We start from the raw sequence: 25,184 nt of genomic DNA on the forward strand, positions 1-25,184 counted from the left end.
AAAACTATGTTGAATAATAGTGGTGAGAGTGGACATCCTTGTCTCATTCCTGATCTTAGAGGAAATGCTTTCAGTTTTTCCATTGAGAATTATGTTTGCTGTGAGTTTGTCGTATATGGCCTTTTTTATGTTGAGGTAAGTTCCCTCTATGCCCACTTTCTGGAGAGTTTTTATCATAAATGGGTGTTGAATGCTGTCGAAAGGTTTTTCTGCATCTATTGAGGTGATCATATGGTTTTTCTTCTTCAATTTGTTAATATGGTGTATCACATTGATTGAATTGTGTATGTTGAAGAATCCTTGCATCCCTAGGATAAATCCCACTTGATCATGGTGTATGATCCTTTTAATGTGTTGTTGGATTCTGTTTGCTAGTATTTTGTTGAGGATTTTTGCATCTATGTTCATCAGTGATATTGGTCTGTAATTTTCTTTTTTTGTAGTATCTTTGTCTGGTTTTGGTATCAGAGTGATGGTGGCCTCATAGAATGAGTTTGGGAGTGTTCCTTCCTCCACAGTTTTTTGGAAGTTTGAGAAGGATGAGTGTTAGCTTTTCTCTAAATGTTTGGTAGAATTCACCTGTGAAGCCATCTGGTCCTGGACTTTTGTTTGTTGGAAGATTTTTAATCACAGTTTCAATTTCATTACTTGTGATTGGTCTGTTCATATTTTCTGTTTCTTCCTTTTTCAGTCTTGGAAGGTTATACCTTTCTAAGAATTTGTCCATTTCTTCCAGGTTGTCCATTTTATTGGCATAGAGTTGCTTGTAGTACTCTCTTGGGATGCTTTGTATTTCTGTGGTGTCTGTTGTAACTTCTCCTTTTTCATTTCTAATTTTATTGATTTGAGTCCTCTCCCTCTTTTTCTTGATGAGTCTGGCTAATGGTGTATCAGTTTTGTTTATCTTCTCAAAGAACCAGCTTTTAGTTTTATTTATCTTTGCTCTTGTTTTCTTTGTTTCCATTTCATTTATTTCTGCTCTGATCTTTATGATTTCTTTCCTTCTGCTAACTTTGGGTTTTGTTTGTTCTTCTTTCTCTAGTTTCTTTAGGTGTAAGTTTAGATTGTTTACTTGAGATTTTTCTTGTTTCTTGAGGTAAGCTTCTATAGCTATAAGCTTCCCTCTTAGAACTGCTTTTGCTGCATCCCATAGGTTTTGGATCATCGTGTTTTCATTGTCATTTGTCTCTAGGTATTGTTTGATTTCCCCTTTGATTTCTTCACTGATCTCTTGGTTATTTAGTAACGTATTGTTTAGCCTCCATGTGCTTGTGTTTTTTACGTTTTTTTCCCCTGTAATTCATTTCTAATTTCATAGGGTTGTGGTCGGAAAAGATGCTTGATATGATTTCAATTTTCTTAAATTTCCTGAGGCTTGATTTGTGACCCAAGATGTGATCTATCCTAGAGAATGTTCCATGTGCACTTGAGAAGAAAGTGTAATCTGCTGTTTTTGGATGGAATGTCCTATAGATGTCAGTTAAATCTATCTGGTCTATTGTGTCATTTAAAGCTTCTGTTTCCTTATTTATTTTTATTTTGGATGATCTGTCCATTGGTGTACATGAGGTGTTAAAGTCCCCCACTATTACTGTGTTACTGTCGATTTGCTCTTTTAGAGCTGTTAGCAGTTGCCTTATGTATTGAGGTGCTCCTGTGTTTGGTGCATATATATTTATAATTATTATATCTTCTTCTTAGATCGATCCCTTGGTCATTATGTAGTGTCCTTCCTTGTCTCTTGTAACATTCTTTATTTTAAAGTCTATTTTATCTGAGTATAGCTACTCCAGCTTTCTTTTGATTTCCATTTGCATGGAATATGTTTTTCCATCCCCTCACTTTCACTCTGTATGTGTGTCTAGGTCTGAAGTGGGTCTCTTGTAGACAGCATATATATGGGTCTTGTTTTTGTATCCATTCAGCAAGCCTCTGTCTTTTGGTTGGAGCATTTAATCCATTTACATTTAAGGTAATTATTGATATGTATGTTATTATTACCATTTTCTTAATTGTTTTGGGTTTGTTTTTGTAGGTCCTTTTCTTCTCTTGTGTTTGCCACTTACAGAAGTTCCTTTAGCATTTGTTGTAGAGCTGGTTTGGTGCTACTGGATTCTCTTAGCTTTTGCTTTTTTGTAAAGCTTTTGATTTCTCCACTGAATCTGAATGAGATCCTTGCTGGGTAGAGTAATCTTGGCTGTAGGTTCTTCCCTTTCATCACTTTAAGTATATCATGCCACTCCCTTCTGGCTTGTAGAGTTTCTGCTGAGAAATCAGCTGTTAACCTTATGGGAGTTCCCTTGTATATTATTTGTCATTTTTCCCTTGCTGCTTTCAGTAATTTTTCTTTCTCTGTAATTTTTGCCAATTTGATTACTATGTGTCTTGGCGTGTTTCTCCTTGGGTTTATCCTTTTATCCTGTATGGGACTCCTGCGCTTCCTGGACTTAGGTGGCTATTTCCTTTCCCATGTTAGGGAAGTTTTCGACTATAATCTCTTCAAACATTTTCTCTGGTCCTTTCTCTCTTCTCCTTCTGGGACCCCTATAATGAGAATGTTGTTGCATTTAATGTTGTCCCAGTGGTCTCTTAGGATGTCCTCATTTCTTTTCACTCTTTTTTCTTTAGTTTGTTCTGCAGCAGTGAATTCCACCATTCTGTCTTCCAGGTCACTTATCCGTTCTTCTTCCTCAGTTATTCTGCTGTTGATTCCTTCTAGGGTAGTTTTCATTTCAGTTATTGTATTGTTCATCTCTGTTTGTTTGTTCTTTAATTCTTCTAGGTCTTTGTTAAACATTCTTTCATCTTCTTGATCTTTGCCTCCATTCTTTTTCTGAGGTCCTGGATCATCTTCACTATCATTATTCTGAATTCTTTTTCTGGAAGGTTGCCTATCTCCACTTCATTTAGTTGTTTTTCTGGGGTTTTATCTTGTTCCTTCATCTGGTATATAGCCCTCTGCCTTTTCATCTTGTCTATCTGTCTGTGAATGTGGTTTTTGTTCCACAGGCTGTAGGTTTGTACTTGTTTTGTTGTCTGCCCTCTGGTGGATGAGGCTATGTAAGAGGCTTGATGGGAGGGACTGGTGTTGGGTAGAGCTGACTCGCTCTGGTGCGCAGAGCTCAGTAAAACTTTAATCCACTTGACTCTTGATGGGTGGGGCTGGGTTCCGTCCCTGTTGGTTGTTTAGCCTGAGGCAACCCAACACTGGAGCCTACCTGGGCTCTTTGGTGGGGCTAATGACAGACTCTGTGAGGGCTGACGCCAAGGAGTACTTCCCAGAACTTCTGCTGCCAGTGTCCTTGTCCCCACGGTGAAACAGAGCCCACCCCCGCCTCTGCAGGAGACCCTCCAACACTAGCAGGTAGGTCTGGTTCAGTCTCCCCTGGGGTCACTGCTGCTTCCCCTGGGTCCCCATGCACACACTACTTTGTGTGTGCCCTCCAAGAGTGGAGTCTGTTTCCCCCAGTCCTGTCGAAATTCTGCAATCAATTCCCACAAGGCTTCAAAGTCTGATTCTCTAGGAATTCCTCCTTCCGTTGCCGGACCCCCAGGTTGGGAAGCCTGACGTGGGGCTCAGAACCTTGACTCCAGTGGGTGAACTTCTGTGGTATTAGTGTATGCCAGTCTGTGAGTCACCCACCCACCAGTTATGGGATTTGATTTTACTGTGATTGCGCCCCTCCTACCATCTCATTGTGGCTTCTCCTTTGTCTTTGGATGTGGAGTATCTTTTTTGATGAGTTCCAGTGTCTTCCTGTTGATGATTGTCCAGCAGCTAGTTGTGATTCTGGTGTTCTCGCAAAAGGGAGTGAGAGCTCATCTTTCTACTCCACCATCTTGGTTCCTCCTCTCCCACCATTGAGGTTTTTTTTTTTTTAACATCTTTATTGGGGTATAATTGCTTTACAATGGTGTGATAGTTTCTGCTTTATAACAAAGTGAATCAGTTATACATATACATATGTTCCCATATCTTTTCCCTCTTGCGTCTCCCTCCCTCCCACCCTCCCTCCCACCACTGAGTTTTTTTTTTTTTTTGCGGTATGCGGGCCTCTCACTGTTGTGGCCTCTCCCGTCCCGGACGCGCAGGCTCAGCGGCCATGGCTCACGGGCCTAGCCGCTCTACGGCATGTGGGATCTTCCCGGATCGGGGCACGAACCCGTGTCCCCTGCATCGGCAGGCGGACTCTCAACCACTGAGCCACCAGGGAAGCCCTAGGCAGAATTTTTTAATGGAGTCAATGTGAGTTTTAAAACACATCTCTCACCCCCAAAAAGAGCACTCATGCTCATTTGCAGTCCCTCCTTGTTACCGTTCCCAGCCCTAGACAACTGCTAATCTACTTCCTGTCTATAAATTTGCCAGTTCCGGATGTGTCATACAGATGGAATCTTACGGTATGTGGCCTCTGTGTCTGACCTTCACTTAGCACAATGGTTTTGCGCCACATGTATCAACACTTTGTTCCTTTTTGGTGCTGGATAGTCCTGCATTCCACTGTGTGGAAATGCCACGTTTTGTGTACCTGATTGATGGATAGTTCAGTTGTTTCCACTTTTTCACAATTATGAACACTGCTGCTACACGTGCACGTACAAATCTCTGTGTGGACGTGTGTTTTCATTTCTCTTGGCAAGATGCATAGGAGTGTAATTGCCAGGCTGAATGGTAAATTTATACTTAACTTAAGAAGCTGCCAAACTGCTTGCCACAGTAACTGTTTGCTTTTTCCACATTTTGTATTTTAACTAGTAACGTTTGCGGGGTGGCCCTGTCTTTTTTTTTTTTTTTTAATATAAACGTATTTATTCATTTTTGGCTGTGTTTGGTCTGCGTTGCTGCGCGTGGCCTTCTCTAGTTGCAGCGAGCGGGGGCTACTCTTTGTTGCGGTGTGCGGGCTTCTCGTTGCAGAGCACAGGCTCTAGGCACGTGGGCTTCAGTAGTTGTGGCTCGCGGCTCGGTCGTTGTGGGTCGTGGGCTCAGAAGTTGTGACCCACAGGCTCTAGAGTGCAGGCTCAGTAGTCGTGGCACACGGGCTTAGGCTCCGCGGCATGTGGGATCTTCTGGAACCAGGGCTCGAACCCGTGTCCCCTGCATTGGCAGGCGGATTCTTAACCACTGTGCCACCAGGGAAGTCCCATGCCTTGTCTTTTTAAACTTGATTGGTTCTTTTGGATCTTAAGATGGGGAAAAGCCATGGAATGGACTTGAGATGAAGAAGGTAAGGTGCTTAGCACATATGCTTACCGTTTCGGGTTGATTACTAGGTGTGTGCAGGGCGGCCTTTTTTGCTTGAGAGATGGACACATGGTGTGTTTCGACAGAGCTGTTGACACCAGCATTAAAGATTTGGAAACGTACACTAGGAACGGCATTTTAGAGATCATCTTAAAAAATAACCTCAGGGACTTTCCTGGTTGCACAGTGGTTAAGAATCTGCCTGCCAATGCAGGGGAGACGGGTTCGAGCTCTGGTTTGGAAAGATCCCACATACCGTGGAGCAACTAAGCCCGTGGGCCACAACTACTGAAACTGCACTCTAGAACCCGTGCTCTGTAACAAGAGAAGCCACTGCACCGAGGAGTAGTCCCCGCTCGCCGCAACTAGAGAAAGCCCGCGCGCAGCAACGAAGAACCAATGCAGCCAAAAAACAAATAAATAAATGAATTAAAAAAAAAAACTCAATGTGAGGGATAATCACATGGAATTTCTTAGTCCTAGAGTGATTTTTATATTCCAGAGGTAGCTTGTTTTGATTAAGCCCATGCTTTTTAAATTGGATGGATTTAGGACACAGGGTAACCTTGGGGCTTTCCTTTGGTAGGCTTATCAGAGCATGTTAGCAGCGATTTGACAGCCCAGATAGTAGTGTTACCAGAGCCCCGGCCAATTTCGTACCAGTGCTGGTGGCTCTGACTGATTCATGGACCAAGATCGGTCCTGGTTGATGGCAGGTTTTATTTTTAAAGAAGAATGATGTATTTGTTTCTCAAAAGAAATGTCATCCCCGAATAAAGGCAAGTTGTGGATATAGGGAGGGAGATTAATGTTCTTAAGAGTTTTACTTCATGATTATTATGATACAAAATCTGAATGGCATTTACAGTTTTCAAAGAACATGATCATATTTTGGAGGGAGGAAGTAAGATATTGGAGTATTTTAGAAAAGATTCATTGCCAAAATGAAACAATTGCTTATGTCTTTTTTTCCCCTTACCTTTCCCTCTTCCTTATCATCTGGGCACTCTTTTAACACACCTGCACCTTAGTGAATTCATAAAAGAGATGACATATGTGGAAGCATCTAGCCCATAATTAATTCTTAGTAAAGTTTGCATGTGTGTTGACTCATTCATTCATTTATTTATATGTATCTTTGCTGAATAAATGAGACACCTAAGCTGTGATCATAAAGCAGCTTTGTTTGTGTCCCACTGACACTTTAAACTTTTTCAGTGAAGTGAGTCTATCTCTTGCTTCTCGATGAAATCTGTAACTTTTCTGATTAGATTTTTAAAAAGTTCTACAGTCAGTTTCAATTGCTAAATACTCTTAGTTTAGAACTTGGAATGCCTGATTTCAAATAAAAATTAAAATTTCAAATGTGATTTAAAAGAAAATATCTTTCCTTTTCTCTCTTTCCCTGCTTTCTCCTCCTCTTCTCCTGTCTTCATCTAATGGTCACGTTTTGTTCCCACCACACCCCCCCAGGGTTGCAATGGTAAACCGGGGGTTGGAGTGGGGAGATGCGAAGTAATAGGGATAAGAAAGTTCTTACTTGGGCTTCCCTGGTGGCGCAGTGGTTGAGAGTCCGCCTGCCGATGCAGGGGACGCGGGTTCGTGCCCTGGTCCGGGAGGATCCCACATGCCGTGGAGAGGCTGGGCCCGTGAGACATGGCCGCTGAGCCTGCGTGTCCGGAGCCTGTGCTGCGCAACGGGAGAGGCCACAACAGTGAGAGGTCCGCGTACCGCAAAAAAAAAAAAGTTCTTACTTGATGGTACATAGCAAGATAGTGCTGTGCTCTCTGAACCTGATAGATGTTTTGAGCTGACTCTCGCTCTTGGGGTCTTTTGGGGGGAATGATGGTTTGGATTTTGTCCTCCTAAAATTCATATGTTGAAGCCCTAACCCCTAGTACTGTGGAATGTGACTGTATTTGGAGATAGGGTCTTTAAAGATGTGATTAAGGCAAATAGGGTTATATGAGTGTGACTGGTGTCCTCATAAGAAGACATTAGGACACAGACACACAAAGAGGGAAGACCATGTGAAAACAATGGGAGAAGAAAACCACCCACAACGAGGGAGCGAGGCTTCAGAGTAAAATCGAAATCAGCCTTGCTGTCACCCTGATTTTGGACTTCTGGCCTCCAGAACCGTGAGGATATAGACTTCTCTTGCGTAAGCCACCAGATCGTGATACTTTGTTATGGCAGCCCTAGCAAACCAGTCGAGGAGGGCTTTGGAGATCCCTCTCCCTTTCCTTTTTCTGCTCCTGGACCATCACCGGGGACCCCTCTGATTCCCTCGATGCAGGTGATGTACTCACCTCTGCTTTGCTGCTTCTCTATCTGGGAATCAGTTTCTCCTGCTCTCTTCACCCTCTAATCCACTGTGTTAGACAGGATCCACGACAGCTTACTACCGTCTCTCATGAATTGTCTACATCTGGTCTACAGGAGGCGTACATCTGTGCTCAGATAAACTCCAGCGTTCAGGCTGATCACAGCCCAGCAGCCGCCGCTCCTTTTTTTCCCCATTCTCACAGCTTAGGCCAGTTTCTCTCCCACCTTTTAGGTTTTCTAGGCAAGGATCAGACCCCTGTCCAGTCTCTCCAAGGGGTCCTGTAGGCCTTTCTCATGAGGTTGAGTAGGCGTGACGGCAATCATTGCATAGTTCTCTCTGAAGAAAGATCCGCCCCCATTCTCCACGTGCTCTGCTCCTTTTAAACCCCGGACGTGAGTGAAGGTTTGAGAGTTCTGTTAACCAGTTTTCAGCTAAATCCTTTGAAACTATGTGTGCTGGACTGGCCGCTTACTTTGGAATGAAATGTCTGTTCTATCTTCGTGCTTGCAATTTGACACTCAGTGCTTGATCACTCATCCTTTCTCTCAGCCTCAGTGAACTTCTGCTGAGTATGGACCACGAAGAGAGTCCTGCTGAGGTTAGTGGTGAAGACTTGGGCATGGCCAGGATGGACTCTTTCCTTGTTGAGAAGCTCCCTGACTGGAAGTGGTAGAATTTCATGCAATAATAATAGACCAGGCATGTAGATTTGGGGGAGTCCTTGGCCTGCTTTGTATCAGGCTGATAAAATCTCTGTCCTAAGCGCTTGCCCCCAGGATGCTAGTGGATGGTTCTTGCTCTCTGTTGACTCTTACATTCCATTACTGGAATGGTCAGCTCCCTTGGCCGAGCTCAGCATGTGTTTAGGGAGATGCTGCAGGAGGAGCACAGCCAGGAGAGAGGAGAGGCAGGCAGGAGGGGAAAGGAGGGCCAGCCTGGTAAGATTCATAGGCCAAACGAGGTGGTGGTTTTGGTTGGTTGGTTTGTTTTTAACTTCTTAGTGTTTTCACATGTAGATGTGAAAACTGATCACGGAGTTTACTCAAACCCCAGTACAGCTAACCCAGTCCATTTGGGACCAAAGAGAGCCTTGCTGAGGTCAAAGGCAAAGTCTAAAGGCTACCCAGGCACCTGACCTGTATCTTTGTCCTACACATTCCTTCAGGAAACACTTACCGATTTTATGCCAATGGCTAGCACCCGAGTAATGAGCAAAATGAAAACTCTACCCTGAAAATCCTCCATTCCAACGTAAACAGCCTGAGATGTACACTTTCAGATTTGTCAAAAATTGGTATTGGGGCCCTTGAACCCCTCGCTCACATCCAAGGTCTAAAAGGGCCAGGGTGTGTGGAGATTGGGGGAGGATCTTTGGAGAGAACTTTGCAATGATTCCCACCATACCTACACAGCCTTCTGAGAGAAGCTTCTAGGACTGAGGGCAGAGCTTGGACAGGTGTCTGACCCTTGCCTGGGAAACCTCAGATGGGTGTACCCGATCTTGTGGGAAAGGCCTGACAAGGTGCCCTTTTCTCATCAGCTTGCCCAAATCCTGAGTTTCCTTTATAGCCACTTAGACCCTACCCCTATGGTGAACATGTCTCTGATGCTGTGAAAGGTCTCTCCAGATAAAGATGTCCCTGACGAGAGAGCCTGTCATGCCATCCAAACTGCTCCTTGGGGAGTTACCTTTTATAGTGTTTGTCTTGCCAGATTGAAAGCATCGAGCGTTCATAGCTTTTGGTTCAAATTCCATGTTTGTGGGAGAGAGATGATTGAGAAAACAGGTACTTGAGGGAGAATAGGTAGTAGATGCTGGCAAGGAGAGAAGTATTTTAATTTTAGTTTCTTGCATTGGTTCAGTATCCTCTTCAGGGCTTTGGATTTGAAGTCTGATGTTCTTTTCACCTCTAATGCTGTGGTGATTCACAGGGAATTGTTTTAAACCACTGCCCTTGAATCCTGGGATATGGCATCTTGGATGCCAGTACATTCCTGTGATTCAGGAAAATGTACATGTGGGTACCACTGCCATCTGCCTTTGCGAGTTCATATCGTTTCTTAGTGGCCATGGGAAACCTGCTAGTTTCTCTCCTAGATTTCAGTGTAGAGGGCTCCCCTCTCACCCCACACAATATTTCGAAAGGTTCAGTCAATGCTCAAAAACGTGGGTCTATTATATCTACTCATACAATGTCTCTAGATTATCTTTAGTGAAGGTGTCAATCATAGGTATGGTACCACTGAGTCTAGAACAGTGGTTCCCAATCTAATTGAGCATCCAAATCACTCGGCAAGTTTAAAAAAAAGAAAAATGACAGATTTCTGAGCCTCACCTCTGATTACAGAATCCAAATACCTGGCTGGGGCTCCAGGAGGACCCTTATGTGCTGACATAATTGCCAGTGTTGTCTTATGAGATAATCTTTGCGTCATATGTCGGGATGGAAGCGGGGGCGGGTGGGAGAAGGAGTGGTTGGAAGATAGAAGACAGGAGCGTTTTTTTCTAACCGTTTCAGCTGGGGGTGGCTTATGGTAGAGAAATGGTTAAATAGAATCTAGGGCTTCCCTGGTGGCACAGTGGTTGGGAGTCCGCCTGCCGATGCGGGGGACGCGGGTTTGTGCCCCGGTCCGGGAAGATCCCACATGCCGCGGAGCGGCTGGGCTCGTGAGCCATGGCTGCTGAGCCTGCGCGTCCGGAGCCTGTGCTCCGCAACGGGAGAGGCCGCAGCAGTGAGAGGCCCGCATACCGCAAAAAAAAAAGAAAAAAAAAAAAGAGAATCTAGGAGCAACCACATGTTAGCACTAAGGGCACTGCTTGTTAGCCTTTGTTCCTTCGAAGTTCATTTTCAGTCAGTCCAGACGTTTCTAACCTGGAATTTTTTTAACCCTAAGCATCGGAGAGGTAATGGAGATTATTAAACTTAAAAAAAAAAAAACGACAGCTTTGTTCAGTCGCATCCTCCTCAATTTGCCCATTTGAGTTATACAGTTGAATGGCTTTTGGTGCGTTCACAGGTTGTACAGCTATCATGGCAGTAAATGTAAAACATTTTTATCACCCCAAAAGGAAACTCTGTATCTATTAAAAGTCATGCTCCGGACGTGCAGGCTCAGCGGCCGTGGCTCACGGGCCCAGCCGCTTCACGGCATGTGGGATCTTCCTGGACCGGGGCACGAACCCGTGTCCCCTGCATCGGCAGGCGGACTCACAGCCACCAGGGAAGCCCTATTATAAGTCATTTTTAATACTCAAAGAAGTCTAACTTATTAGTTCATACTGTAGCCCTATAGGCTAATATCAAGCTTTTTTGATTCAGGCTAGAATTATATCAGATAAGGTAGCTCATGTTAAGCTTTGATTGAGAGTTACATTATTTTTAAAGGGAAAATGGATTAACAAACCCTGTTCGTTGGATCTAGTATTTCAGATGAGAGGGCAGCACGTTTGTGCATCTCTGCCCTACTCCATCCTCCGCGATGGAGTGACATCACGTGATGACGGGTGACGAAGCTGTGTTTCAGTGACTTATTCTGGGTTTGCGCAGGCAGCAAACTGACTAACATTTCTGCTCAGTGAGTAGACATGCTTGAAAGGGGAGAATGTGATTCAAACACCCTTTCCCATATACGTGAAACATTTCATCCTCTTTTTGAACCATTCAAATGAGACTCCCGTGCAATTAATTTGGCTTCACCGCAGCTCTTTTGATCTAAGCATCTTGATTAAGTGACTTTTCCAAGGACTGCTATTAGTGTAGCCTGGCTAAATTGATAGATATCACTTTATCCAGTCTGGCTTTTGGAAGTTTGAATTTGGGAATTAGAGCTGTAAGATTCCAGCTGACCCAAGGAAGGCAAGTCACTCATTGACTCCTGGGTCCTCTTGGGGAAGAGGAAGAGGTATTGAGGCAGAGGGAGCCCAGCATCATTTCAGGGGCAGGTGACTTCTCCCTAGTCCTGGCTTCCAGGGGTTAGGTTCTTTTACCAATACTGAGAAAGCTGTGATCTGTTACTAACTTGAATTACCCCCAGCTACAGTTCTTGTTTCTGAAGTTACTATTCTGTGGGTTTCCAGAACTTCTTTACCCTTGACCCCTATCTCTGTCATCCTGGAGTTATACTCTTGGACCACCCAGTTCTCACACACCCAGAGCCTTGATTCCAGGAAAACATTCACTTCACAGTTAATTACCTCCCCCTGGGAATTTTTGGAATTACTTGCTTTATTTACTTAATCGTCTTAATTGTTCGTTTGCATACTTCTCACTGCCATGCTGGGGGTGGGTTGGGGGGCAGCAGACACGAAGACAAACACCCCAAAAAACTGGCACCACGCCCACGAACACCCCCCCACCCCCACCCCAACGTGACCTCAAACAAAAATCCGACCCAACTTGGTCGCCTAAGACATTGCGTTCTTGCCTGAAGGAATGCTTTGGGTGGTTCCACCTTGGTGGGCTACACAGTTTGTGGATTATCTAAGCCTGGGTTTCTCTTTGCTTCTTTTCCTGCTGCATGGATTTGGCCTCTTTTCTTGGTTATTAGCACTTCTCCCAGAGGGTGGAAGGAATTGAACTGAAAGGGCGATTTCTGTTTTCTAGCTACATTTGATGGAGAACCATGAGCCAGTGACAGGTTGGGAACATCTGATTGTCATTATTTCTACTTGGATTCATCAAACGTGGTTTGCTTTGACATGAAGAAGGGCTGTTTTATAAACCAACGCAACTTTGATAAGGATAGTTCCTGTTTCATGTACCTTATTTCTAGGTTCTCAAACTTGTATGCCAAGTAAATATTCAACCAAGGAGGTTCCTGGGCCCTGGTCCTGAGATTCAATTTCCATTGACTTTTGCATTTAGCAAACTGTCCCCAGGTCCTTCTGATTCAGATTAAGGAGGGGGCCAACTTCCAGAAACACTGTCTGGGAGTTGGTACTTTGCTGTCCAGGTCCCAGCCCAGCCTTCCCTGTGGTTAAATACGTGGCAGTTAACAAGGTGTAATTACAGTGTGTGTGGTTTCCAAGGCAACACACATTCTGTCACCCCTGCTGAGGCTGGGAAGATTGAAAGGGACCACAGGGAGGCTGCCTAATGGTGTGGCCTCCAGATTAATGTCATCGAGGTGCTTTATGATGACCGGGTTTTGGTACCATTCGCCCAAGGGCCCTGCTTAAGGGCAGCCGCAGCAATGAAAGTAAACAGATTAGAAGCCAGGCAGCTGCTAGACCACTTCTGGAGGTGGCGATGAAGACCTGAGGAGGGATGAGTCCAGCCTTTCAGTTGCTTGCATTTCCCCTGCTCTGTTTCCTCAAATCGGTTTAGTCCAGAATGATAAGGATGGTGGAGAAACATGATGACCTTGAAAGGCTTTTGAAAAATGATGGTCAACTGTGGTCAACATCCTACCACCCTTCCTTAGTCCTCAAATGGACAGGACTGTTGATGTCCCCTGTTCTCATTTTGTCAACTGAGGCTTGAAGTTACATTTCCGGAGCACTTACGAGGTGATGGGAACTTGCACAAAGATTTTTCGGGCCTTTTTGACCTGAACGGGAGGGTTCCACACTGTACATTTTCCAGGTTTAAAGATGGAAAAGATCAAGTTCGTACCATATTTTAGCACAGCAGTTTACTGTTGGGTTTTAGTTTTAAAGCTGTAGGGCAGCGGAAAAGGCATTCAACCGTCAGTCTGACTTTGGGGTCTGGTTTTGACTTTTATCATTCAGAGGTTTTGGGAATGCACACAGGTTTCTTCACTTCTCTCAGGAGGCTCTGTCTCGACCTCTGGAAAATGAGGGGCTTAGACTAGATCAATAGTCTTACCTTTTGGATGGTGACAACCCCCTTGCAGAATCTGATGAATATAGGAACGTTCTTCTCTTAAAAAAAGTACATATATACTGTCATTCCAAAAATTACTTTCACTTTCTGAAGGGACCACAGACCCCTCCTAAATGAGGTGGTTTCTTAAAACTTTTCCAGCTCTGGCTCTGAATCACTGGGTCCCACGACGACCTGGGGGGAGTCTTTCACTGTTTTGAGTGGCTTCCTGAGGAATGATGTATTCAGTGAGGGAGGTTTTGTTGTTTCTTGCATTTTTCACTCATTGCCCTGTGCATCTAGGAGGGGGAAGGAAAGAAGCCACACTGAGAAAAATAAATAGGGAATGAATGGCATCTGGAATATGAACTGTTTTCCTTATCATGCTTCACTACGGTGGCCCTTCCAGAGGAGGTTGAGGGTATAACTATAATGTGAAGGATGTGGAGAGGAGTGAGTTAGGCACATGGATACTGTATTTTGTGCAGTGACAGGTCAGCAGTTACTTAAGCTTTTTCTACTTTGAATGGGAAGTTGGGATAAAATTTCAAGTTTCGGTTAACTTGAAAATGTCAGAAGGTTCCAGGTAGTATCACGAACGGGAATAACGTATGTTCTTTACCACTTCCCAGCCCTTAACTCTGACCAGCTTCCTGACTCAACCCCAGTCGCCTACCCATGGCCCGAAGTCCTAATCCATTCAGGAGGGAGTATCTATAGTGTTTGTTTGGGAACCTAGATACTTAATTTCTTCTTTTCTTCCTCTGGTTAGGTGCTGAAAGTCTCCTCTAGAGCTCTGGAAGGCTGAATGGACTAAACATGAAGAGCTTGAAAGCCAAGTTCAGGAAGAGTGACGTAAGTAGTCTGGCTGTTCCCCCCACGTTCCTGGGGCTGCAACAACACCCTCCCTCATACCTTGATAAGGTGCTGTGTTAATCAACTACAGAAGCCAGAAGCACTCTGGGGCCCAGCTCAGGGTGGCTTTTGTGAACGGCGTGTTCTAGGTTCTTTGCTCTATGTGTGTATAGCTTCCGAAAATGACTTTTTTTTTTTTTACTCCTGGTATCTGTGCCTTGGAGAGAAAGCAACAGTCAAATTAAACATCTTTTTCCTCCCTCCTTGATTCCCGATAGAGTGCCAGAGTATTCTTTTTAAAATTCTAATGAGACTACTGCTCAAACCCTCCCCCCTCCACCTACCGGCTCTGCATCTCACTTGGAATAAAAGCTAAAGTCCTTAAAACAGCCTACCAGTTCTTACATCGGCCGAAATTAAACATCTTAACAAAAAGAATCAGTCAAATGCCTCAGCATCGTTAAAGTCCCCCCAGATCTGATTCAGAATGTCATTCTTAGAGGAAGCTAGTCTCATGAAAGTGGTTAGGAATTACGTGTTAGCAAGGTTCATCTTGGGCATTTAGAAAACTTTTAAATTCTGTTAGGCTCTTGTGGTGAAACAGCAATATCTATTGCTGCCTGCACCTTTATTCTCCCAGCATTCCTGGGGTTCTTCCTCATTTGTTATTCATCATAAAAGACTAGATTGGAGGAACCAATTATGATGTCAGAATTACGAGACAAAGTCTCCCAGAGGAGAAAATGGAGAAAGATAACATAGCAGCGGGATTATACGTGATGCTATCGTAACAAAAGGTCACCTTATAAACGCTGCCGAGGTTCCAGTCTTGTACTAGTTGCACTCCAGATGCTTGGAGCAGAATGGTTGAATGGGAGAAATTCATGGAAGTGTGTGAGATGGAAGCTCAGAAGTGTCACCCTCCTACTGGGTTTGCTTGGCTGTCGTTTTGCATTAGGTAGTTAAAGGTGAACCTGGATTTTATTTCTGTGCCATGAATTATATGACAGCTTGGTACAGCCGCATTTTTGCAATAAGTGGAGGCCGTGTCTTTTATGGCTAACATCACACACACACATACACACGCACGCACACGCACGCACACGCACGCACACCCACACACACCTCCTTTTGGCTGAAGCTTATCTCCTGAGGCTGCATCATGACATGTAACTTACTGCCCTGATAAGGCCCAGACCAGATGAGATGCTTGTGGGATGATTGCAGAATCTTGTCGTGCTGAAAAGAAGTTAGAGCTAGAAAGGATTTTTAGGAAAAAGTGAGCCTCTCCTCATTCTTCAGGTAAGTTAACTACAACTCAGAGAATGTGAAGAGACTTGGCTGAAGTCGTCCACCTAGCCTTTGGCCGGAGTGAGAGCCTTGGTCATCTGACTTCCTTAACCCCTTGTCCCTGCCAATCCCCAGAGAAACCCCCTTCAACCTCCTCATTTGCTGGCCCAATGATGCTACAACCTGCAGACCTCATTGGACTTTCAGTTAAGAAGGGAAAGGCAATTAAATGGAAAATGTTGCCCAGTCGAGCAGATGCGGGTTTGTAAATTGCGTGACCAGGTTAACAAATACCTTTTCCATTCCAAGGGAATTTGGGCACCTTCCATTTGCACAAATTGAGATTGATTTAGCAAAATTTAATCAGTCTAGAATTCCATGGTATATGAACAGGGGCAGGGGGAAATGATAGCGTACACTTTTGGTTTAAAAATTAAAAACTGGTGGCCTTAGAGAGGGTGTTGCTGGAATCTAGTTTTTTTAAATAAAAACTGAAATATTTCCATGATTTAGGGAAAAAAGTCACAGTAATAACACTATTAAAAGCATCTGGGATTTGGCCGCAGAAAGGCTGTGGTTTTGGCAGTTAGGACAAAGGGGAAAAACATTAGAGGAGCACGCTTGGGGGAGGAGAGCAAAAGAAATTGGTATTATGGGGCCAGACAATTTCAGATGGCTCCCCAGTTTCATCCCAGATTGCTTCCCAGAGTGCCATCACTGTACTGTGAGACGTAGGGAATAAAAGCAAAAAAGAAAACCATTTCAAACCCCAGCTTGAAGAGCTAACCATTGTGAAGTATTTACTATATGTCAGGCACTATGCCAGGCTCATTACGTGAACTTCATTTAATCTTGCCACAGACCTGATGTGGTAGGTATTATTGTCAGGCTCATTTTCCAGATGAAGAAACTGAGACCCAGGGAGCTCCAGTCCCTTGCCTGGGCCTGGGTTCCTCTAGCTCAAAGTTGTATAGCTAGTTTTTGTGCCAAAGTAGCCTGATTCCAGAGCCCAGGTTTCCTGAAAGAGGAAATTTGGATGGAGGTTTGATTTTATGAAACAGAGCAGTCCAGGCAGTAGCTTGGAAAAGTGACTTTGGACCGAGGTCCGTGGCCTTGGGCAAGTCTCTACCCTTCCCTGAACCCCCAGGTTTCTCACCTGAAAAGCGGAGAAAATAGTATTAGCCTCATGAAGTTGTTGTGAAGGTTAAAATATGCTGATGTCTGTAAGGCACACATCTTAGGCCTGGCACTCAGGAGGTGCTTGGTAAATCTTTCTTCCTCTTTCTTAATCAGAAACCCACGATGTAGTTCAGAGGACTTCAGCGCTGTGGTTGGCAGACAGGTTCAGACTCACTACAGGCTTTCCTCGGGAGGGTTCCTGCCTCCTGCTTGGGTATCGTGAGGGGTCTTCAGAGCTCAAGCCTGGGCAGTGAGGGCCTCCTCTCTCTTACAACACGTATTTCTCCGTTTAAGCAGTAGATTTGAGATGAGACCGATACCCGAGTGCTTGTGGCACAAAAGAAACAACTAGAGTTCTCTCAATTCTGTTATTCTGCGTGACCATTGGGAATTCTTATTTGTGTCTAAAATTTAAAATAGTCAAATAGGGCAGACTGCAAAGTCACATTTTTGTTGGTGCCAACTTTATTTCCTGTGTGAAATATTTTACTGACCTTGAATATTTCTAAAATTGAAAATTTTTTAAAATTGCTAATTTAATTGCTAATTAAAAGTAAACCACGAGTCAAGAGTATAATTAGGGTTTTCAAGAAAGAAATCCACGATGAAAAAAGTAGGCTGAAAGGTGTATGTGGTCTGGAGGGCGGAATAATCTGCTAACACTTGCTGCCTCTGAGGAGGGATTCAGAGCTAGGAGTGGGTGCGGGAGGGAGTTTTGCTTTTCATCGAGTGCCTTGGGGTTTGCCTTTTTCGGTATACGTGTATGCGCCCACATGTACCACTTATTACAAGAAAAACAAGTCTTAAACTGTTTATATTCAGTTCAGTGAGCCAAACTATAATCTCCTTTACCTGAAGTGAGTGGTCTCTCTCAAAGAACAACCGTAAACCCTCGGCCATCAAATATTCCTGCTTGTCTTTGTGTGAGGCTGAAAGGAGAATGGGAAAGAAAGGGCCCTTTGTGTTTCTGGGGGGTAGGAAGAAGAGGGACAGCAGATCATGTTCGTGCTCTCATAAAGGGAAGGCAGGTGACCCGCGGGCGTGATCATGTTTCAGCCAGCCTGCGTCTGGGAGGTCTGCAGCCAGATGAGTTTGTGGCCATTGAGAGCAAATCCCAGGAGTGAGGAAGGACAAGTGTGGCCCAAAGGAGCCCCCCGTGGATGGCCTGAAGGTCATTGTGCCGCACCAAGCCCATCATGCGGGTAGAGATTTCCTCCGAGTGTCCTTTCTGGAACCCTTGACTCAGACAGCTGCTAAGTCAAGGGTGGGTTTATGTGTGTGACCTAGGGGAATGGGCCCGATTCCCTGGGCTGTGGTTAGATCCTGTCCTTGTCTCCTTGCTTTCATCCCTAAACGTGATTGTGAGCAGATAATCCACAGAGGCCAGAGAAATCCTAACGTGGATGACATTTTCCAGTTCCCATTGCTAACTTGATTTTGGGCATCCTTGAACTTGGGTTAGATACTGGAAAGGATACGGGAGAAATGTGAGGGATGGTTCTTGTCTTGAAGAAGCTCATAAGCCCAGGTGGGAGGAGAAAAGCTACACACAGGAAATAACTAAGGCAAAATACTGACCATGTATAATATAGATAGTAAAAGGATCTCCAGGATGATAGAACCACTTGTTGAATTGTGAGACCTGGATGATAAATGCTATAGATTTTCAGAGAAGGGTAAATCACTGGAAATGGGAAAACTGGGGGGAGCTTTATGGAGGTGAAGCTTCTTCCAGGCCTCAGGGGTGCATAGGATTTGGAACGATGGTTAGGAGAGGAGCAGAGGAAAGGGTAATGCAGGGGAGCCGGCCGTGAAGCACAGTGGGTAGACTCAGTTTCCAAAACTTGCCCTTGCTATGCAGAACAGTGAAGCTTCAGGAGCCCAGGAAAGTGCCCATGGCGTGGCTCTGAGTCTTTTAGCAAGAACACTATAAATTTTTCATTCTAGTTTTAAAAATGGATGTACTTGACTTTTTACGCTTATAAAGTAAGCACAGAGTACTAAATCATCATTATTTACTTCTTTTATGACTAGTTTGAAAGTAGCTTCTTTACCTCTTTAAATATTTGCAGCAACTAGTACGTGGTTCCACATGGAAAAATGAGCTGTCATCATGAGAAATGAGGCCAAGAAGGTTGGGATTTCCCTTTGCTAATAAAATGCTCAGGCTTCTGGAATTTCTTTGTAAATGCCAATTTTTAGTGCCTTGAGTGAAATGGGTGGAGGCTGAGGGATGGGAAAAGGGGTTGAAAGATCTTTGTAACAAATCTTGAGAACTGCCTTTCAAACATGATCGAGGCCTTCAGAGTTTACTCTGTGGGTGTGTGTTTAATTTTATGAAAGATTTGTTCCCAATTCTGTTTTCCATTATAATAGGGAAGCAGTGGACGTGCCATTTAGGGAAACAAACAAAAGATAAAGGCAGCCAGTTGAAAATGGCTGGCTCCACGAGAGGTTAAATTGATGGTATTTCTTTCTGTAGCAGCTACTAAGGACTGCAGCTTTCAGCCAAAGAATGCACATACCCCGTGAACCTTGAGGAGCCAGACACATCCTGCTCGGACAGGAGTTGGAATTTGTTGCCTGTTGAGAGAATAGCTCTCATGAAGGTCAATAATCGACACCTCCGCCAAGGTATTTTTTTCAAGGAGTTTTTCGTCATTTATGATAAGTTTTTACAGATGCCCAAGACTCCCTCCCCTGCCATACATGCAAAAAATAATGAGAGTATTTAAAATCCGAGCCTCTTGACGGGGGAGCCTTGGCCAAATCTATTGTAAGGCTAAGCCTCTTCGTTTTCATCGACATAATTTAAAAATACATCGGAGGTGACCTTTTGGGATGGAGGGCTGAGGCTCTTGGAAACTTCTGCAGAGAATTTGGTCAGGTTCGTGTCAGGCTACATAGTTTCTCCAGGTCTTGTCAGCCCGTCTTAAGTGGGGAATCTGTTTGCTGCCTGATTTCACCTTGTATAAGTTTCCTAGGGCTGCCGTAAACACACATTGAGTGGCTTCAGCAGCCATCGTGTATTGTCTCACGGTTCTGGGGACCAGAAGTTTGAGATCAAGGTGTTGGCAGGGCTGCTTCCTCGTGAGGGCTGTGACGGGGAATGGGATCCACGCCTCTCCCAGCTTTGTCTGGTGGTTTGCAGTCATTGGCTTGGAGATGCGTCGCCCTGATCTCTGCCTGCATCTTCACATGGTGATCTCTGTGTGTGTGTCTATCTCTCTTCAAACTTTCCTTTTTTTATAAGGACCCCGGTCATATTGGGTTAGGGCCCACCCTGATAATGTCATTTTGATTTGATTATCTTTGTAAAGACCCCATCTCCAGATCAGGCCATATTCTGAGGTACTCAAGACTCCAACTTATCAGTTTTGCAGGGTGTGTGTCAGGATGGGGCACACAGTTCAACCCAAAACATACCTCCATCCTTTTCTATCTAGAGCAGTTTCTTAGGAGCCCTGGCACTCCCCCACTGAGCATGCGTGCTCATAAATCTTAGCTCCACAGTTTCTTCATCTTTGGACTATTTTCAGTGTCTAATAGTGAGGCTAGAGTATCACATTTTTTTAGTGGGTGTCAGTGCCTAATACATAATATTAATCACAAGGGTAAACACATAAGATTAATCACAAGAGGGCTTCCCTGGTGGCGCAGTGGTTGAGAGTCCACCTGCCGATGCAGGGGACACGGGTTCGTGCCCCGGTCCGGGAAGATCCCACATGCCGCAGAGCGGCTGGGCCCGTGAGCCACGGCCGCTGAGCCTGCGCGTCTGGAGCCTGTGCTCCGCAGCGGGAGAGGCCACAACAGTGAGAGGTCAGCGTACCGCAAAAAAAAAAAAAAGAGTAAACACGTATTGATCGCTGACCTACTGCAACAGAAATTAGGAGAAGAGGTCTCATTGATTGAATGCTTACTGTGTGCCAGGCACTGTAACAAACCCTTTACGTGTAATGCTTACAAAACTGTATCCAGTAAAGACCATTACTGTAATACCAATTTACAGAGGGAGAAATTAAGGTTGAGGGAAGTTAAGTAACTTGGACAAAGTCGCACATTCGATAAATGGCAGAGAGATCTGAACCCCGGTTTATCATGATGCCAGAGCTTGTACTGGCAACAGCTGTACACACTTGTTGGCACAGGGCATTCCCTTTCCTAAGTTCAAAAGCTGCAAACTGCAGGAAGTGAATTCTGCTCTGTTGCCCTAAGCAAAAAAGACCCATAGAATGACCTTATTATTATCAGTGCTCTCTACGGTGGCAAATCCTTGGGTTGCTTCCTGAGAGGCAAATGCACTTCAGACTGAACTTTTAAAGCAAGAGAGGACAGATGCTGCTACTTTCTGCTCTTCTGCTGCAGTTAAGAAAACCAATTCTGATTCTGTATGGAGCCCTATTGCTGGCTAACTGGACCACAGCCTCATTCTATTGTGTTGGCCAAAAAGTTCATTTGGGCTTTTCCATGAGATGTTATGGAAAAAACCCGAACAAACTTTTTGGCCAACCCAACTAGTTACCCCAGACCATAATTGCAGGAATTCTTGGTTAAACCTGATACCATTCCAGCTGCAGCTGGAGACCAATATGAAACTCAGAACCTGGCCCCTAAACTTGGGGAAATCTGATCGTCTACATAAGCAGTGAATCATCTAGCTTATTACCTATTATCTCTTTATTCTGAATTAATTATGTAATCATTTCGAACTATTGCTGACCTCGATGTTTTTTGCTTGATAAATTCTTGTATGTAACTTTTCCTTTGGAGTGAAATAGGAATTGCTTCTGAATTCATTCCGTGGAGATTTTCAGTTGTGTTTCTATCCACAGATCTTTGCTGTAAGAGGTGGTTATTTTCATTTCTGTGGCAGCAGGTGTTAGCATGAGTCGAAGGCCCAGTATCTATAAAGATGACATTACTGGGACTTCCCCAGTGGTCCAGTGGTTAAGAATCCGCCTTCTAGTGCAAGGGACTCGGGTTCCATCCCTGGTCAGGGAACTAAGATCCCACGTGCCGCAACTAAGACCCGACGCAGCCAAAAACATAAATAAAAAAATAAAAATAAATATTAAAAAAAAACCGATGACGTTAGTGACAAGTCTTGACTTTCCTTTTGAGTCCCCACCTCCTTTTAAACAAGGAAAGTCAGTGTGTTCTGATTGACTTGGTTATCTAATTATTAGGTGTTATCACGTGAAAATATTTTCACTTTTTGAAAAGCACTGCCTGAAGGATCTCATTTTTGGTTTTCTCAGGAGGCTGAATGATACGGTCTCTCCCTCCCTCCTTCCTCCTGGGCTGTCCAGTGGGCTGACTGACCAGGAGGTGTAGAGATTTATAATGTGGGAAAAAGAACAAAAAGTCTGAGGAACGACATGTTCTCCTGGGATGGGTTTATTTTGAAATGTATTTCTCAATGCTGAGAATGTTTCCTTGGTAATCTTTCAAACTTGGGCTACAGTTTTGGAGGGTTTTTTTTTTTTCTCCCATGGGAGCCGGTGTCCATTCTTTGAAGGGATGTTTCATAACTGAGAAGCTGCAGGGTCCTTCAGTGAGACCCCAGAGAACGTATTTATTATGATATGGGGTGAGCTGTGGTAACAAAATACCCTGGAATTGAATAAGATAGAACTGTTTCCTTAAGTAAAGGTTTCAAGCACTCCGGAGCCAGCAGGGCAGGTCTGCTGCATGGGCTCACCCAGGGGCCCAGGTTCTTTTACAGTGTCCTTCTGCTGCCCTCCAGAGCTGCACCGCACTGCAGTAGCCAGTTGCCACGCGTGGCTCTTGTGCATTTGAAATGTGGCTAGTCCAAACTGAGATGTTCCCTAAGTGTGAAGTACACACGCGTTTCAAACACTTAGTACCAGATAAAGAATGTAAAATACCTTATCAATAATTTTTTATAATTACACATTGAAGTGCTAATATTCTGGACATGATGGACTAATAAATAAATTTAAAATTCACTCCACCCGTTCCTTCTTATTTAATGTGGCAACTAGAAACTTTTAAATGACTTAGGTGTTGCATTGTCATTCTGCTTTCAAGTCTTATGGAACCAGAAAGAGGGAGGATGAATCCCAAGCATCTTCCTTTTTTAAAGGATGTAACCCTGAAAGTGCACAAATCATCGTTCCCTTGCGTGGAACTGACTGGAGCTTAGTCACATGCCCTTGCCTAGCTGTAAGGGAAGCTGGAAGACACTCTCTAGATGGCAGCCACGAAATCAGCTAAACCTCAAGGGGCAGGAGGAATGGGTCCTGGAGAAGATGAACTCAGTGTTATGGGTTGAGTTGCTACCCATTCCCCAAAAGATATATTGAAGTCCTAGCCCCTACAACCTCAGCATGTGACCTCATTTGGAAGTTGAGTCTTTGTAGAGGTAATCAAGTTAGAATGAGGTCATTAGGGTGAGCCCTAATCCAGTATGACTGGTGTCCTTATGAAAAGTGGAAACTTGGACGCAGACCTGCGCAGAGGAAAGACCATATGAAGAGACACAGGGAGAAGAACACCACGGGAAGATGAAGGCAGAGACCCGGGTGATGCACCTATAAGCCAAGGAAACACCAAGGATTGTCCTCAAACCACCAGAGAGAGGAGAGAGGTGTGGGGCAGATTCACCCTCACAGCCCTCGAAGGAACCAGCCCTGCTAACACATCGATCTTGAGCATCTAGCCGCCAGAACTGTGAGATAATACATTTCTGTTGTTTTAAGCCAGTTAGTGGTACTTTAGGGTGGCAGCCCTGGGAAACAAACACACATGGCCACAGGCAATTTCCACAGTGAGTCTCAGCTGAAAGAGTTAGGTGATAAAGGTGTGCCAGATGTTCTATGGTTTTTTGATGCACAGGCTCAGCGGCCATGGCTTACGGGCCCAGCTACTCCGCGGCATGTGGGATCTTCCTGGACTGGGGTACGAACCCATGTCCCCTGCATCGGCAGGCGGACTCTCAACCACTGCGCCACCAGGGAAGCCCAGATGTTCTATGTTTTGATTACTTTTACCCCAGAAGTGAACACTTGTTGCCATTTGCCCAATTTCCCATTGTTCTGTTGGTGGACGTGCTGTTCATGTGAAGTTAAACGCCTTTTCCATGTTTGAAATGGAAACTGCTCCTGAGTGTTGCCAGCTGGTGAGATTAGGTTATCAATCAAGCTTCTCCTTTTAGTCCAGGAATATGTTGGGTTTGATAAGAAGTGGGATTAACAGGGCCTGTGTTAAGTATACCATTTACGGTCATCATTTTGGGATTGCTTACATAGATGGGAACTGTGGCGACCTGATCCCACACCTTCACAGAAAAGTTTGAGAGTGAGGTCAGCCTACAATTATACATTATAAACTTAGTTTTAGGTTACGCTAAAGTGCATACAGTCATTCGGTCAGCATGCAATCTATGAAACTGTGAAATATGAGGAGTCTTAATTATATCAATTTCATTTGAACATATATACCAGTTTGACTTACTTTCAAATTGGGACTTAGAATTCTGAGCAAAACATTAGATTTGTTGCAAAAGAACTTGGAATAGTGGCATTTCCATTTCCCAGATGTAGCTTTATTACTATAACCTGACATAATATTAATTTTTTTTAACCCACATTCCCCTCTTCAATCATACTCTGTACTGTTGTGTTTTTTTAAAATTTATTTTGTTTATTTTTGGCTGCACTGGGTCTTCATTGCTGCACACGGGCTTTCTCTAGTTGCTGCGAGCGGGGGCTACTCTTCGTTGCGGTGCGGGGGCTTCTCATTGTGGTGGCTTCTCTTGTTGCGGAGCACAGGCTCTAGGCATGCGGGCTTCAGTAGTTGTAGCATGCGGGCTCGGTAGTTGTGCCTCGCGGGCTCTAGAGCGTAGGCTCAGTAGTTGTGGCTCACGTGCTTAGTTGCTCTGAGACATGTGGGATCTTCCCGGACCAGGGCTTGAACCCATAACCCCTGCATTGGCAGGCGGATTCTTAACCACTGCACCACCAGGGAAGCCCCCATACTCAGTTTACTGTTGATTATTTTCTTCCACTGTTGCTTGCAAAGCCCTGTCATTCTCTTTGTGCGCTTGCACTGTTGGATATTTGAACCCAAATGCAGGACACTATGTTTATCCCAGTTAAATTTTATTTTCTTAGTTAAATTTGTTCAATAAATCTGTTGCTCTGATTCTTGCATTAAATTCTGACTCATCCTAATTATATTGAGTCATCCACAAACGTAGTAGGGGCATGCCTGTTTAATCTAAGGCATTAATGAATGTAATGTACAGCTCTGTCTTCAGATACAGATATAGACTCCAAAGAATGAATTAAGTCATTGCCCATTTGGAAGGATGTCAATGGTTATTTCATATATATATATATATATATATATATATATACACACACACATATATATATACACACACATACATATATGTATATATGGCATTGTCATATTATATATATATCATGTACAGGCATAC

General features: G+C 44.2%; 1 protein-coding gene across 1 annotated transcript in view; it reads left to right on the top strand.

The window, feature by feature from the left end:
- RAI14 (retinoic acid induced 14) overlaps positions 1–25,184 on the top strand; it is a 147,218-nt gene that overhangs the window by 18,191 nt on the left and 103,843 nt on the right. Inside the window, exon 2 of the mRNA XM_082652304.1 lies at positions 14,169–14,251. Within this exon, the coding sequence (XP_082508430.1) occupies positions 14,216–14,251 (36 nt within the window). The 5' untranslated portion in view covers positions 14,169–14,215. The remainder of the gene's footprint in view (positions 1–14,168; positions 14,252–25,184) is intronic.

The sequence above is a fragment of the Grampus griseus genome (assembly GCF_964374135.1).
Source record: "Grampus griseus genome assembly, chromosome: 3".
Taxonomy (NCBI): Eukaryota; Metazoa; Chordata; class Mammalia; order Artiodactyla; family Delphinidae; genus Grampus; species Grampus griseus.